The sequence below is a fragment of the Dicentrarchus labrax genome, unplaced genomic scaffold, assembly GCF_905237075.1.
Source record: "Dicentrarchus labrax unplaced genomic scaffold, dlabrax2021, whole genome shotgun sequence".
Classification (NCBI taxonomy): Eukaryota; Metazoa; Chordata; class Actinopteri; family Moronidae; genus Dicentrarchus; species Dicentrarchus labrax.
Window position 1 is genome coordinate 21624124 of NW_026136707.1, and position 16325 is coordinate 21640448.

The 16325-nt window shown below is 43.2% G+C and overlaps 1 protein-coding gene across 1 annotated transcript; it reads right to left on the bottom strand.

Moving 5' to 3' along the window:
- Positions 1 to 6179: 6179 nt before the first annotated feature.
- gdf6a (growth differentiation factor 6a) lies at positions 6180 to 13504 on the bottom strand. The gene is made up of 2 exons (XM_051407450.1): positions 12963 to 13504; positions 6180 to 8613 (listed from the first exon to the last, which is right to left on the bottom strand). The coding sequence occupies exons 1-2, from the start codon at positions 13321 to 13323 to the stop codon at positions 7610 to 7612; spliced, it is 1365 nt and encodes a 454-aa protein (XP_051263410.1). The 5' UTR covers positions 13324 to 13504; the 3' UTR covers positions 6180 to 7609.
- Between the last annotated feature and the right edge of the window lie 2821 nt (positions 13505 to 16325).

The following is a 16325-nucleotide window of genomic DNA, read 5'->3' on the forward strand; positions in this document are numbered from 1 at the left end:
CACCACTTTACCAACACAAAAAGATGCAGCACGGCACTTTCCTTTTCACCCTAGCATGCAACCACCCCTTCCCACCCCACCACACCCAACACACACACACACACACACACACACACACACACACACACACACACACACACACACACACACACACACACACCCCTGGCCTCCCCCTTTCCCACCTTTGTATCAGTTGAAAGGCATATGGTTACTGCCATCCGATTCCCCTCGGCTGAAAGTGCCTTTCACTTTACCACAGTTCAGAAAGAGGTCAGACTACAGCAAACAGAAATATTGTGTGAGAGCTCACTTTTTTGTGCCTGAGCTAAGAGATGTGAGAGACACAAGAATAGCAGGGGGAGAGAGAGTCCCTGATAAAGTTACATCTGGTCAAACAAACCTCACTCCATTCCTCATGCCAGAACGGGAGAATTTATGCTGTAGTGAATAAAGAGCGGTATTTGAGAGAATTGACAGAAACTAACCTCGGACATGGTCAGCCATACATCATTCATTCAACTCCACATCCATGCTCCAAGATTTCCACCAAGGTTGGATTTCCTGATGTAGTTCAAACAGCTTGCTGTTTGGAGCCACACAACACTGGGATTTTCAGTAAAAGTCAAATGGTGACAAATTCAGGAATGAGAAGACAAGGCCGTCTTGAGCTGAGGTGACCATCACAATGAGAAAATCAATCATTGACGGTCAGGTAGGGCTGATAGGAGCGAGGTGTTAGAAATATAACAGTGTAACATGATGAGGCAGTGTTTCAGTGACGAACCCCTAGGTCCTCAGGGCTATCTGGTCTCTGCAGCTCTCTTTGTGCTACTCTGGTAAATGATTAATAATGAGTGTTCCTCTGCTGACCTTGTTTGTTAAGAGACTTGTACCTGACAACTTTCCACAGTTTGTGCACGAAAGGAAAACTATTTCTGACACAGACAGGGACCTACTCCCATTTCAGAACGTCTCCCTGCGTCGATTAAACGAGTCATAGAATGAGTTGAGCTCTTTGAAGCTTTGCGATCTCTACCCCAGTGTCCCCATTGTTAACCTTAATAATTGTAGCCATGAGTTGCAGGGTAAATTTTTCAGACCGCAGCCCTGTAATTAGCCTGCCTATTCAGGCACCAATTTATGACCAATATTTTTCTTGGCATAAAAGCTACTGAGCTAAAGATTTGATTTCCAAACGGGAACTCTGGGGAACCACACCAAAACAGCCTCTGGAAAGAAACCGCACAGCCAAAGAGTCTTCAGCACTTCAAACACTTCACTGCGAGCTAAAAGAGATTAATTCTGAAAGCTAACTGGTGTTTACTTTGCTCTTTACGATGGTTCCTTTCAGTAGGATAACATTTGGTGAGAAAGTGTCAGACTTGGTTTTCCTCGAGGCCTGCTACCTCCCTACGGACCAGCGACTCTGCGAGGAGATCTTCCCCCAGCAACCTCCCTCGCACCCTCCCCACCCCCTCTTGGGGAACAGACTGACAACCATCCTGGAAGTGTGCCTTGTTCCACAGGGCCATCAAACATTTATTCATCTCATAAGCCGCTGCCAACAGCCTCACTCAATGCTGTGGGCACACTGCAGCGAGCTGGGCGAGGGGAGGGCAGGTCAGGCTCACAGTTGTCATATAAAAGATAATGCAATGAATTTATATGCAGTTATCTTTCAGTGTGTGTAAACATAAGCGTGTATGTTTGTGTATTAGGGAATGTGGTGGTGAGGGTTTTTTTTTTACTCCTGAATGGAAGACTGCCTTCTGCCATAAATCTGTCCCTCATTGTGAAGACAAAATGAAAATGGCCCCCGTCATAAAACATCTGTAATGGCTCCATCCACCACCAACACATAATGGGGCAATTACCAAGAAGGGGGCTGGGACAGCATGAAGCCTTTAGCTCTCTTTGGTAGACCACATAATGCTTTGGTGTATGTGTTTCTGTCTCATATGCATATGTCTGTGTACATATGTTGGTGCTTCATTCCAGCTTAGGAGTGGTATGTGAAGATCTTGAAAGACACACATGAGTGAATGCGAAAACTTGCACTTTTACCTGTTCATTGACCCTGTTCCCCAAGAAAGCACTCTGTCCGGTCTGCAGTGACAGACAGGCACATCTAATCTGAAATTGCATTATTGATGCCTGATCTTTTGCACGGTCCAGCCCGGTCCCTGCGTCTTCCACACCTCGTAATCAAGCATAATTGAGGTTAACTGTACGGCACGGCTGAAATGCTAGACAGGTAAGCCGCAGCCTCTCATGATTAATGTAGTGTGTTAGTGTTCTGGGCTCTGACCTTTTGAGATAGGCCAGGCACCATTTTTAAGTGAAAGCTCTGCCTCTGCCGAGTTGTGGAGTTGTCCATCAAGTCCTCCTGCAACCCCGCCACCCTCCGCCCCACCATCTTCCCCCCCTTCCAAAGTCAGATCCTTGTCTTGCTGCCTCATTGCCCCTGACCCATGTTTGTTTGCCTACATGTCTCGTTTTACAATGCAGAACCAATACTCTTTTTGCCACCCAGGTCCCTCTTTAAATGTGGGTGTGTTTCATGTATTGGAGAGAAAAAGTTAATGGGTATTGATCAAGCGTGGTTCAGGAAAGAAAGAATTGTGCGGCTGACTCTGAGATTCTGATTACTTACTTTTGACCCATAAAGGCTATTCTGCGCTAGCCTGGAGCTGCTTTGCATTCTGCTTTCCCATCTTTTCCTTTGACATTGCAAGTCAAAGCATTCATTTTAGGTCTAATTTGTTCTCCCGCGGGCTGAGTGCTCAGACCAGTGAAGGCCATTGTCTGGCCACTGTTGGTCAATGACCCTCCCTCTCCTCTCCACAAGCCTCCACGGATGTGAATTGGCAGGGAGGTCATGTCCTTGCCTTGCTCCCAAACATAAGCATTGTCAGAGTTAACTGAGTAAATTTACTTTTGACTCAAGCTCATTCAGACCCTCACACAAACACACAGAGACACTCAACAACAAAAAAAAAAGATAAACTGCAAGCGTACAAAAAGACAATCTTCCTTTCTGCAGAGATTTGCAGGAGAATCAGGAGGCGTACTTGTTAATCAGGGATGGTGAGGACCCGGGTCACCGTCTGTAACATAGACCAGGGGCAGTAAATGGATGAGGAGGGGTGAAAGGGCACCCTGAGACATTCCTTTAGAAAATAAACAGAACAAAAGCGGGCTTCTCTGGACAGGTATTCCAAGCAGATCTATCAAGTTGACTACGGTTTTTGCTCTTTTCTGAGTTCATAAATGCATTTAATTAAGATGATAAACACACATTAGAGCAATTTTTCTACTGCAGTTAAAGTCAGCTACATTAGTGACGGCTTCATCCTCATGTTTCAAAAGCCCAGTTGGGAGTGAGTTTAATGCAATTAGCAGGTTATCTGTGGTGAAGTGGAGGTGTCTGCTCTCTTCCTGTTACCGTATGTTCTGACAGGAGGGAGGGATGGCTGTGTGCAGGACCACAGAGGAAGAGACGGGCAGATGCCCCGTTAGAAGAGACACCCTTGTCTTTTGTTACAATATAGCTACTCCGCCCAGGGTTTATTATCTGTCTCTGCTTAAACAGCAGCTGCCAAGTACAACCAACCACCAATCTCTTAAACGACACGTTTTGACAGTTTTGGTTCTCATTTGGCATGTGATTTCAAACATCTCCACAAGAGATCTTTTAAAGTAAGTTTTAAAAAATGGATCACAGGAGAGAGAAAAAAGTAGTGACCTCCGGCATTAAGGCACAAGCAAGTGTATTTAATGTTTGGGGCCGCCCCTGCCTTTGTGTTGAAGCCTGTGGTTCAATGAAAGGCGGCAGTAGGGGTCACTTCAGGCATCTGCTGCTCTCCTGCACCACTCATCTGCCCATCTGTGTGCACTGCTGCCCTTCTGTCCACTCGTACAGACTGACAGACACACAAATAAAAACAGAAAGACACACGTACGTAATGTTGCGTGTAAAGGCACATACACCGTAGATATGCAAGCCAGTCAAAGTTCTGTTTTTGTTCTGCATCTGTTTAGCACAGAGAAGCACCACCTTGCCCTGGCCTGTGTTCTTGGCTGGAGAAAGGTGTCAAGCTTTATTATAGAGGAAACTACAGTATCTGCAAGACATAATGGTGGGAACTAGAAGAAACCAGAGAAGGAGGGACCCCTCTAGAGGTAAAAAAAAAAAAAAAGGACTGTAACAGTCACTGAAAAATAAATAAGTTCTTGCTGGATTTTTATCAGTAGCAGTTTTAAAGTCAGGCATTGGCAGTGTCCAGGCTCTTCTTTTCTGTTCCCCCTCTCTGCATTTAAATTGTATCCATTCAACAAATCAAAGCCCAAGATCTAAGTCCTCACAATAAATTTTCTAACGCTCCTTAATGCCTGTTAAACAAATTTCTGCTTGCTGAGAGGTCCTTGCTGTCCGAAAGATCAGCGTGATTTATGCCTTTCCTGTCGCTGATGAGGACATCACTGATAACGGAGAGGTTAAGTATGAGGAACATTTATGTCTCCACATGAGCCAAGACGGTTTTTTTTACATCTTGGAGAGGCTCCCGGGCTTTCCACTCAGAACAACACCTAGTAGATCTTCAGTTATGCAGCCTTGCAGATCTCCACGCACAGATGTGGGGTGTCAAGGCTATTTGTGTTTCTGATGAAAAGGACCCGTCTCTTTGCCGATTTTGGTTTGCTTAGACTAATATATTAGGACCCAGTTTCAAATAAACACAACTTTTTCTCTCTCTCCCTCTCTCTCTCTGTGCCTCAGCACGGAGCGGAGGGACAATAAGCCAGTTGTGATGAAGAACTTTATAGGAACATTTAACTTGAGAGTGAGGGATTGAAGCGGGTAAACAAAGCATTCCTTTCCCTTTCATCACCATTTAACTGTTCCCCTAACATTCAGTCTCACCTCCAGGCCAGTGCCCACCAGACCGGGGAACTTGTCAAATAAATATAAATCAAAAAGTAAAGGTTTATCCCGCAAGTTACCGTGAAGTTGCTTAGAAATTTAGACTTGATTGTGCAAGATTACAGTATTTCAAATCCAGAATCAGCTGCAAAGACTCATGGTGGTGCACACTTGTGAGCAGCAGGGATAGCGTGGCTCATAGTAGCACCCCGGCGGTGCTGTTCCACACTTATAGCCTGGAGGGCCATTTGGTTATACTCAGGGGAATGGTTGTTGTGTCAGTCATTTGCGGCGACCGCTAAAGAGTGCACTTAGCATCCTCTGTTTCCCCCTAGCAAACATGTGGGGAGTGACATGATACTGTACAAGAGCCCTGGACAACATATAACATTTCAAAGCAATTTCCTAATTGTTTCCAGGCCAAGGTTGATAGCCTATATGGAAGCAATCCCTTCTCTCAAACTTTTTCATCCGCAGATTGGGAAACATTAAAGTGTTAAGTAAACTTGACCCAGGCGGGCTAATTCATTGGGAAATAGCTGGGGTTCGTACATTCAGTGCCATATCAGTGACAGTCAGTCACTGGATTTCCTTCAACTTGGATGGTCACCATATGTTTATATGGGTTTTAAGTTAGTCAGTCACTGAATAATGACAACTGCTGTCTATGATGAAAGACTGTTTAAAAGGGGAAGAATAAATGAGCAGGCATACCTGAAGGTAAAGGTATATGTGCTCCATATGCACTGTATACTTTTTATAGGGGGAGTCTAGCCTTAAGCTTAGAAAGTCTCTGCAACTTCATGGAACAGTCTATTTAGTTTAGTATTAGCAGTAGTATTGTTTATTGTTATTGTTGTTTTTGTTTTTTGATTTGTCTTAAAAGGTCATTCAGTATGATCTAAAAACATGTGTTTGTTGTGGGCAATGTGTTATGTGGGTGTGCAATTTAAGCATATTTAATTCTCCAGGAAGAAAAACAATGATTTCTTTTTAAAGTTATGCATTGTCTTGAGACTCAGAGCAAGTTATTCAAGCACACAACATTTTAAAAATACCAGTAATGTGATTACTTTTTTTCATCAAATTTTTCCATTGCTAAAAAAGACAGTTTCTCGTCCCATCTTATTCCCTCATAAACAAAATGCCCTGCAGAGTTCTTATTGGATTTTTACAATAGTCACACTTCAAAACACTTCAAATGAATAAAAGGAATGCAAAAAGAGGGTTGCATTAATCATCAGAGGTACCACACTTTGTTTTGAATTTTATTTGTACAGTAATGGTGTGGAATATTATCCAGTAATATATGTATATAAATGATCTTATATATCATTGTAAAAGCTCTTTACACTCTAACTGAATGCACCTCAAAACTCAGATCCTATATGCAATTATGAGGTAGACATTAATAATGGTATTTTCCACCCTCTGCAAAAAATATCGAATACACCTTAAATTACTCTTATCAATGTAAGAAATATATGATTATCATGAAACTCTGTACATCACAAATAATAAAATAATTATAGAATAGAAATTATACCGATTTGAGTGCATTTTGTATATTTACAAAGAAATGCTGTCTTCTCATTTCTTCATTCGTTGCACTTTGTAAAGTTTTCAACTGTACAAATATTTACAGCTCAAAAAATAATGAACAGCAGTGCATTCAAAGCTAATGTGCATTTAAATATCATCTCGTTTGCGAGTCTTTTATTTTCGTCATCAGAGAAGACAAACTCTCTCGCTGACCGCGTGTCCTGGGCGCAGTCAGTTGTGGAAGTGCATTTCGTAAAGATGCAGACTTTTGAGCAAAAAGTTCGCCTCAGTTATGTGTGCTTTTTTTCTTTTTTTTTCAACAACAGGGCCCCAGTCAGGCACAAGTCTGGTTCTGTGTCCTTTCTGTCCACAAAGGCGCACGACGCGTCTCCCAGCGCCTCTCAACTGGTCTCCAGTAAGGCAAAAATCTCTTGAAGGCATTACCACCACCATCTTACCTCCTCTTCTCAGACCAGTCTGTGTGTGTGTGTGTGTGTGTGTGTGTGTGTGTGTGTGTGTGTGTGTGTGTGTGTGTGTGTGTGTGTGTGTGTGGTAGAGTAGACATTCACCCCCTTTTCTTTTTTCTATTTTTTTTCTTTTCTTTTTTGAAAAACAGGCACTAGCTCGGGCCTGTAATGACTCCAGCTGGACAGTGGCAATTACGGCCTGGATGCACATACCCAAAAGAGTCCGGCCTGGCTGGCAGGATCACACGGCAGAGCTGCAACAAAGCGCTGACAGGCAAAGCCCACTGTCCTCTGGGCTCGGCACGAACAGGTGCACAGTCGGACTCAATAGGCTCCCATCATCTCGCCTTGTACCCATCCCTTGTGCCATATGGACACGTCTCACTCTCTGGGAAACAAAAGCCTGTTTGATGAGTGATGACTTGTTGCGTGGGATGGGAACGAAGGCGTTAACACTTTAAGGCAGAGAGTGTGAATTATTGTGACTGTACTGAGTCTTAATAAATAGCAGATTATCGCCTTTGTGTGCATCCCTTTTGAATAAACCCAAGGCGCGTCATGCGTCAAAGCATTTCAGACCTGTGAGGACTTTATATCTTCAACCTGGGACCCATCAAGACTTATCTTTGATTTTTTTTTCTGTCTCTTAAAGTTTTGTTTTTACGAATAGGGGCCGCTACCTGCACCCGCACTGCTCCACCACCATGTCCTCGTACTGTTTGTACACCACGTTATTGCCTGAGTCTATGTACAGGATGCTGATGGGGCTGAGTTTGGTGGGGACGCAGCAGCTGGGCGGGGTGCTGTTGGGGTCCATGGAGTTCATGAGCGTCTGTATGATGGCGTGGTTGGTCGGCTCGAGGTGCGACCTCAGGGGGAAGTCACACACCCCCTCGCAGTGGTACGCCTCGTAATCCAGGGGCGCGATGATCCAGTCGTCCCAGCCCAGCTCTTTGAAATTCACGTGCAGCGCCTTTTTGCTGCACCTGGATTTGGATTTCTTCCCGTGCCGTTTCCCGTGCCGGTTGCTCAGCGCCGTCCTCCTCCGCCGCCGGGGGCCCTCTCCTTTAACCCCTCTCAGAGACACCCCCTCCTCTGCCGCCGCCGCCGCCTTCACCACCACCACCGCCTCCTCCCTCTCCCCTACCGACCTCCGCGACTTGATCTTCTCCTTCATCTCGTTGAACAGGTTCTCCCTCTTCTTGGAGCGGGTGTAGGCCACCAGGATGGCCTTCTCCCGCTGGGGACGGCCGCTCCTGTCCAGCCCCAGCTGCCTCAGGTCCACCTCGGTGTCTGTCTTGCTGAGAGTGACGCGGAGCTGGAAGCAGAGCTGCTGCTGCTGCTGCTGCTGCTGCTGCTGCTGCTGCTGCTGGTGATGATGATGGTGGGGGTGATGATAATGGTGCTGGTGTGCTTTGAACATTTCCCACACGTCCAAAACCTCCCAGCCGGCCTTGGTGGAGTCCAGCGGGTCGAGAGACCTGGAGTCCAGCAGTCTGTCCGAGCGGCAGGGGTAGACCTGGATGTCGTACAGGCCCGTGGTCTGCAGGGAAGTCTGCAAATCCCCGGGCGCTCTCCTAAATATCCTTAATTCCGCCCCGACCAGCTCCTCTTTGTCTGAAAGGGTTGAGACATCAAACAGATACTTTTGTCTTCGCAGAGGAGAGTGCAAAAGATCGTCTGCAAGGATAAAAGAAGAAAATAATTGCAGTCAGATTCACTTAGGGTGTACAGTGTTCAGAGGGATGGAGGGAGGGAGGAAGGGGGACTCACATTCTCCCACAGAGGCCTTCTCCCTCTCTCTCTCTCTCTCTCTCTCTCTCTCTCTCTCTCTCTCTCTCTCTCTCTCTTACTTGTTTTTCCAATGTCCACCACGGACCTGCCTGAAACAAACTACAGCTGACAAGTCCTCAGTTTGGATGAGAATGAAAAAACGCCCAGTTAACAGCAGGTTTATTACTGATATAAAGAAAATACTCATAAACCCACTTTGTCCATTGTTTCCCTTTTATTTGATTACACTCTAACAGAACTCTCTCGGTAATAAAGTCTTGTGAATCTTCTATAACGCTAAGGGCTCAATGTGGGTTAAGTTTACAAAGCCTGCTTTAAGGCTTCCTCCCTACAACTGCAGTTGCTCAAGGGTCTTCATTTCATTTCATGCAAATTTGTTGCACATGAACAATTTGAAATGATACTGTGATGCAAAGCGCGCAATGTTTCAGGCCAAATACAGGAAGATTCTAACATCGCTTGTTCCAAAAGAAATGTGTAGGCCTACATTATGCATTCATCCACCTGTCCTTATAGGGCCAGAATTCGTTCCTTGATATTGCAGTGACAATAATCCAATCAAATCTGGCGAAAATGTAATGCCAGATTTAATCAGAGCCAGCATGTTTTAATGAAAATAGTTCTGCTTTCATTTCACTTGATGACAGATTGATTATTCATTTCCAGCTCCCTGACAGAGTGGAAGTAAACTTTTCCCTCTTCGCAGTCTCAAAAAGGTCTTAAATCTAAAGCAGCAGTCAGAGCATCTAAAATGTGGTTAGTTTTCTTTTTTGAGAACTCTTGCAGAGTTGTAAGGCAAAGAAAGAAAAGGAGAAAAAAACAAGGGGCCTAGTGATGTGAAGGCCCCTGGGTGCTGCCAGACACAACGGACCAAAGGCGACATACTGTACACTCAACTGAACAATACACAATTAATGCATTATTCCCTGCTGGAGACCCAGGAGGCCTGCAAATAGTCCATCAAGGCGAACCAATGAGACTGGAATATAACAATGCATGAAAAGTAAACGTCTGCATGGAACAAACAAGAGACTCAGACTGTGTTTTTAAAAATACATTTAAGATGAGAATGATTTATGTTTAGCAGCATGCATATCAAGCTGCAACTCACAGCCTATTCGGTTATAAATCGTATTTATTTCTTACTTGGTTTTGCTTCAATAAAATCCAGCATAAAAAGTTCTTTTGTACCGTTTTCCGTGATTTTTCTCGTGAAAAACGGAAAGAATTCAGCAAATGGCGGTGAAATAATTCTCTTATTTCCTGCATTTTTGTTATTTTTATTTTTTTGTTTGAAATTCTTAAAACACGTTTATTTACGTTGGGATACGTAAATAATAACTTCCCTTTAAATGTAAAAACAAATTCTCACTCACTTAAAAATATAATATTTTAAACATGAAAGCGGAATTAAATTACTTGTTAAGATGAACGATTTGTGATTATAAAAAATAAAAGCACGTTGCCTCGGTTGATTGTCTACATTAATATCCGATGAGCTAATATGCTTTTAAAAAATAAAAGTGGCATGCCTACATCTGAACACCCCTGTGATATAATTTGTTAGACTTGCTCTAAAGAGATATTTGAATCTAGTTGTCAGTTTCCCTCCGTGAACCCTGCCGAGTCAAACAGTAAAAGCAGATTGAAACCTGGTGCTCGTTTCAGTGACTTTGCGCGTATGGTCTGCATTAGGATTCTTTTTTTTTTATAAGACCTCAAACAAATCGAATACAAGTTCACCAAATAATTAACAGTTCTGAATTCCCAACTTCCTCATTAAAGCACTTCCCCTCTTATATTTCATCTCATCTTGCCAACGACAACATTCCCCTTAAAACGCGCAGCCTGCACGGGCTGACTGACTGAAAAGACTGTTGGAATTATTGAGAGATATTCGTGTTGACAGTTTAAAAAATATATATATAAATTACAAAGTTTTCTTAATTTCATTATTATGTAAAAAGCCAATTTTTTCCATTACGCGTAAGATGCTTGACGGTGGATAATTGGGGGAGAATGCGGTGGATTTTACTGCTTGGTTAAAATGGCATCCTGTGCACTTTTGTTTGACCTTGTTGCTTGTATTTGAACAAATGCAAAACATGTTTTTGTCATCTATGCCTCTGTTTGGAAAGAGAACAGGAAAGCGAGAGAGAGAGAGAGAGAGAGAGAGAGAGAGAGAGAGAGAGAGAGAGAGAGAGAGAGAGAGAGAGAGAGAGAGAGAATGAGAGAGAAAGAGAGAGAGGCCGGGCTGCACCATCTGCGCTTTAATGAGTTACCCCAAAGTGCCAAAAGTAATTTTCAGATTCGGGTTATTCTTTTCTGATCTTGCCTTTTCTGACCTCCAGGAAACACCCTGCCTGGTTTTTATAAGCAAATTTCATTATACCTACAAAAGTGTGAAAGCCGAAGAAGCTGTAGATCATAGGTGCACTCAGTAAAACCTGTCTGTGCGTGGATGAATAATGCGTAAAAGACGCAAAACCTGTTACTTTGCGCGTCAAAAGCTGCTCCCCCTGTGTGTATTTCTTTCCTGGTGGAGCAGATTTGAATAACGAAAAACTCCCAGCTGAGGTTCATTCTGCAGGTTAATGCAGTGCAACACTTTGGGGGTGCTGGGAGGAATCCCAAAAGAAACCAAAGGCGCTTGAGCTGAAAGAACGGGAAGAAAAATAATTTTCCGTAATTAAAGTGGCGGTCGCAAAGGGAGGTTCCGCAGTAAAAATACGAACCACTTCACAGCGGAGGAAGTGCTCTTTCATTTTTTTTTCCCCCTCGTCGCTTTTTGGTGATGTGCCCATCGTGGCCGAGCTGGGTCATTATGGGAGAATAGACAGTGTTTGATATGTTATGACATGAACACTCAATTGGATCACCGAGTTCAAATACTCCAATCAGCCGTTCGATGCCAAGCAGCTCTCAGAGGGTCCAGCTCGGGGTCAGAGCTAGTGACACATCACATCAGAATCACAGGAGAAAGTGAGGCGTTTTTCCTATCAGATCAGTTCACACTGCAAGAAGTGGCCCCACGGACGAGCCCTCTAGCCTCATATTCATTCTGAAAACGTCCTCTTTTGTCTGAAAACGAACGACTGTGTGAGAGAGCGGCACTTATTCTCAATGCACTTAGGTTTATTTAGAGGAAAAGATAGCAAACCTTGAAATACACTTTTTTTTTTTTTTAAATGCACTTCACTGAACATAGGTCTTGAAAAAAAATGCTAATTTGCGCAGGAAATAATCGCAGCTGCACCTCACCAAGTAGGCAGATAATAATAATATGATTGAAGCAGCCGACTCTGGGCTGAACAACTCGTAATGATGGATATTTTTTGCAGCGCGCAGTTCGCGTCCCAGAGCTGAGGCTCGGGGTGTTTCAGACGGGAGGGAACGCAAACAAAGATAGCTTTTATTTCTCCCGCAAAGATTAACTCGGCTTATGTCCCCTTGTGTGTGTTGGACGTGTTTGTGTTTATCAGATTGTGTTTGTCCTCGCGGGCTGGTCAAATCACTTGGTTACACATGTTAACTGACCCAAACACCTGCTTCTCACACCGACCCGCTCTGCCGTGGCTCCCCCCGCCCCTCTAGCTCCCCTTTGTCAGCACAAGTGGGCCAAACTGGCCACCATAATGGCAACGGATTGAACTTTTTAAAACTCAGTTTGTACTTTAAATGTTCGGGCTTCTAATTCATTGTGTTTGCGTGTGGAGGTGAATGGGGGGGGGGGAATCTAGTTTGTGCTGCAGCCCGCACTGACAGTGATTTACAGCCTTCATTTAGAGAGCGCCTTAATTAGTGTTTTACTGTCGTGTTACCCAGAGGTTAATTTAAGTGTAATATAACCTTATACTTGCAAAAAGGTGCACGTTTCGCAGGCTGTGCGGCAAAGAGATCCAAATACAATCACGAAACTGCTACTGAACAACATATAATGCTTCAGCTTTCAGTACTTTCTTTCCTTTAAAACGCATTATTGTGATTTAATGATATTTTCTGCGCGTAAAAGTGCATTTACGAATTATTTTTGCCTGATCTAAAACGTGCGTAAAAGTTGCCGCGGCGAGCTTGTTTTTCTGCAGCTCTTATGCATTACTGTCGTTTTAAAGCCACATTTTATTTAGATCTATATAAGAGGATAATATTATAGACCAGTCAGTTGAGGAAAAAAAACTGTGCCACAGAATTATGCAAGACTGAGCTGATGGAGCTGGCAGCGGACTGAAACCAACCTGTTCCTCTGTCCACAAAACTTGTTATGGTGTTGGCAGATTTAGAGGAGCGGAAAAAGCTTGCGTTTAGTCCGAGCTTCTCTGCAGCCGAGTATGTCCTGTATATGGAGAGCATGTATTCATGCGGCACAATAGCGTCCTTTGGGTCTTCTTTGTGGTGGCCCGCGATAGGATGCGAAGACGTGAAAATGTCTTTTAGGAATTTGGATGACCTTTGTCCGTCCTGATGAGAGATCCTGGCTCCCCTGTTCCTCCTCGGCGCAGAGGGAGAGATGATAGCAGCAGACTGGAAACACGGTATATTCCCAAGGAAAACAAGGAGCAGGCCCAGATATAGCGTTACGAGTCGAGATGCGTCCATGGCTGGAAGAGTCACCGGGAGATGTTCAGAAACTCTCTCGTTTTTCCCGCTCAGTGAAGTAGGATTCGGGGGGCCGCCGGAGTCGGAGACGGTGTGCGCGTCAGGGTCGGAGAGCTGCTACTTTTGCGCTCCCCGGTCGCACCAGAAGAAGTGCGTTTTGCGCTCTGGACTCCACACTACAGCGGAGACTGCTGGGCCGAGAGAAACACGCCCACATGGTCGCTCAGTGCAGTGCTTCCCAAACAACTTCATGTCACAGAGCTCCAAACAGACGCGCGCAACAGAGCCAAAGACCGCCACAGGAGAGTCCATGTGGGAAAGTTTTTAGCAGCCAATTGCTGAAAAGGTCTGAACTGCCCATAGAGAACACTTATCTACTTTATTTTGGATTACAATAACTTAAATTATGATATTAATTAATGAATCAGATTACAATTAAATTAAACTGTTACAGTCAATTCTGCTGCTACCTCGATGACCTATTTTAGACTAAAAGCACAAATGTCAGCATAGAGCTGTTTATAAAGTTGGCCAAAGTAGGTCTAGAGCCACACAATTTTCAGAAAAACTCCAACAGTTATAGTCCTCCTTATCACAATGTCTTTGAGAGCCTGAAATCTCCCAAGGACACCTCAAATCAGATCAGATTAGATTAGATTTTACGCACAGACAGGCTAAAGACGCTGTGTGCACAAGGTGATCATAAAGCAGTGGCCTTTTTTTAAAGAAACATCATGAATTGTACACGAGTTTGACCCGGTATTTAGTGGGAACAATATATATTGAATGGAACAAGGCAGATGAAAGGTCAGTGTTTGATTCAGTGTTGATCGGATGGCGTTGGCAGAGAACTCACTCACAGAAACATGGTTGAATATCTGACGGCAGAGGTCTCGTGCGTTTAAATGTAACCTCGAGTTGTGATCCCAGAAAACCCAAAATATTCTGTCTTGATGAGGAGGCACGCAAATGCATCACATTCCAAAGAACACTAGTGACCTCTAGTGGCCGTTACTATTCATTACAACCCGATGTCTCCCATAATGTAAAGAAGCGAGGGCAAATGATGCATTCACGTCCTAAGGGAAAATCTGACTATATGACTCTGTGTTTAACAGTTAGGCCAATGCTCCTCCATTCAAATGGAGTTAAACCGATTTTGAAGTCCCCCATTAGTCCTGATCAGCTTTCACACGTTTGTGTGTGTGTGTGTGTGTGTGTGTGTGTGTGTGTGTGTGTGTGTGTGTGTGTGTGTGTGTGTGTGTGTGTGTGTGTGTTCAACAGTATTAAAATCATTGTCAAAGTAATAAACAAATAGAAAATCTAATGATGACCCCTTAACTCATAATAATTAGTTTTATTCAATTCGAAGTGAACATATAATTCCTGACAGGTCTCTCTTTGTTGCCAGTGGTCACAGTTCAGGAGGTCAGTGACATCAGGGCTCATTGCAGCCAGTGAAAGAAAAATGTTATCTCCATGTTGCTTCAATGCATCATCAGGGCTGGTCTGGATGAACAGATCCAAAGATGACAGTGGGCAGATTTGTAATTTAGCCTGTTTGTACATTTGACCTTATCTAATTTTCAAATGCATCATATTGCATTTAATATTTAAATATGATGGAGGGATGGGTTGCCACATAGTAATAGAGTCTTTAAAGTAACTAAACCAGTGTGTCAAATAATATTGACCACCACTGTAATAAATAATTCTGTGGTCATGTGGATTTTAAATAATGCATTAGGTCAAATCTATTCAACATAACAGTGAATAATTTATTTTTGTGGCAATTATTTAAGTAAATATCAATAAAAATATTTGGTTAAATGTAAAGATGTGGTGTAGCTGTACATGAATTTTAAGATGGTGTTGTTACAGTGAGGAGTGCTTCATTCACACTTTAGTTCATTTTCTCTAAGAAAGACAGACATTTAGATTTAATAGACTGCACTGAATAGATCCAAATAAATTCACTGATAGATGTAGGTTATTATACTTAATTATATATCACTGATATGTAAAATTTCAATACGTTTTTATTTGCACTATTTAAAAAAATTCTGTTCGTCACAACTCAATATTTCTGCTTACATATTAATTGATCCCTTTTTGTTCTCTATTTGAATCTGCTATGAAAGGGTTAACTACAAAGGTTTTCATTTAATTTATATTATCAACACCAAATATAGTTCTATTTAATTAATAATATTGCTTGTAATCTGTTGCCGAGTAGATATGATGTATATTTCCTTCAGTGTATTACAGTCCATTGCCTATTATTTACATTATTTTCTCTGGTCTTGTATTCTAGAAAAACTTCTAGCGCAGCATGTCAGACGAATTTCTTTCAGTATGCATCGAAACAAGGCCTGATAATGCTGATCAAGAACAAAGAAAAGTTAAGTTGTGTCTCCTGCTTTTGGACAAACTGAGCCTGGGGCTCTTTAATGTCAATCCACTGAGTTCTGTTACTGTAAGACATCATGTTCTTGTTCCAGCAGAGGGCCTCAGTGATAAGGAGACAAACTGCTCCTCATAAGTCACATGCTATCATTTGATTCAGTACCACCCAGTGCCCAGAGCTTCTCCATAACCCAGTCTGACACACTTATAACGATGAACACCTGCAAGCAGACACACCCTATTAACATATGACCTGCAGGTTATTCCATAGAGAGACATGACACCGTTTGATTCCTCTTGGAAATAGTCGGGTTTCTGCACTAAAACTCCACTGAACTCCAATGGCGCACTTGCTCGGGGAAACAGTTTAATGATTTTATATAACAGTATCTGTATATAGATGGATATAAATTGGGACAGGAGCAGCGGCTTCCTCCCTGATTTCAGCACCATGGAGAGCAAACTCGCTCTTGACACTGAGTCAACAGACTGCGTTCGGCTTCATGCACATCACTGTACACACACCCCATAAATATATAAATATGATAAATAATCTCAACGGATTTTGGCGATGAGCACATTTATATTACACTATA

Coding starts and splice junctions, on each gene's coding strand:
- gdf6a (XM_051407450.1), bottom strand. CDS start 13,323: ATGGACGCATCTCGACTCGTAACGCTATATCTGGGCCTGCTCCTTGTT. Junction 8,614..12,962: donor TTTTGTGGACAGAGGAACAG/GTTGGTTTCAGT, acceptor TTATCCTTGCAG/ACGATCTTTTGCACTCTCCT.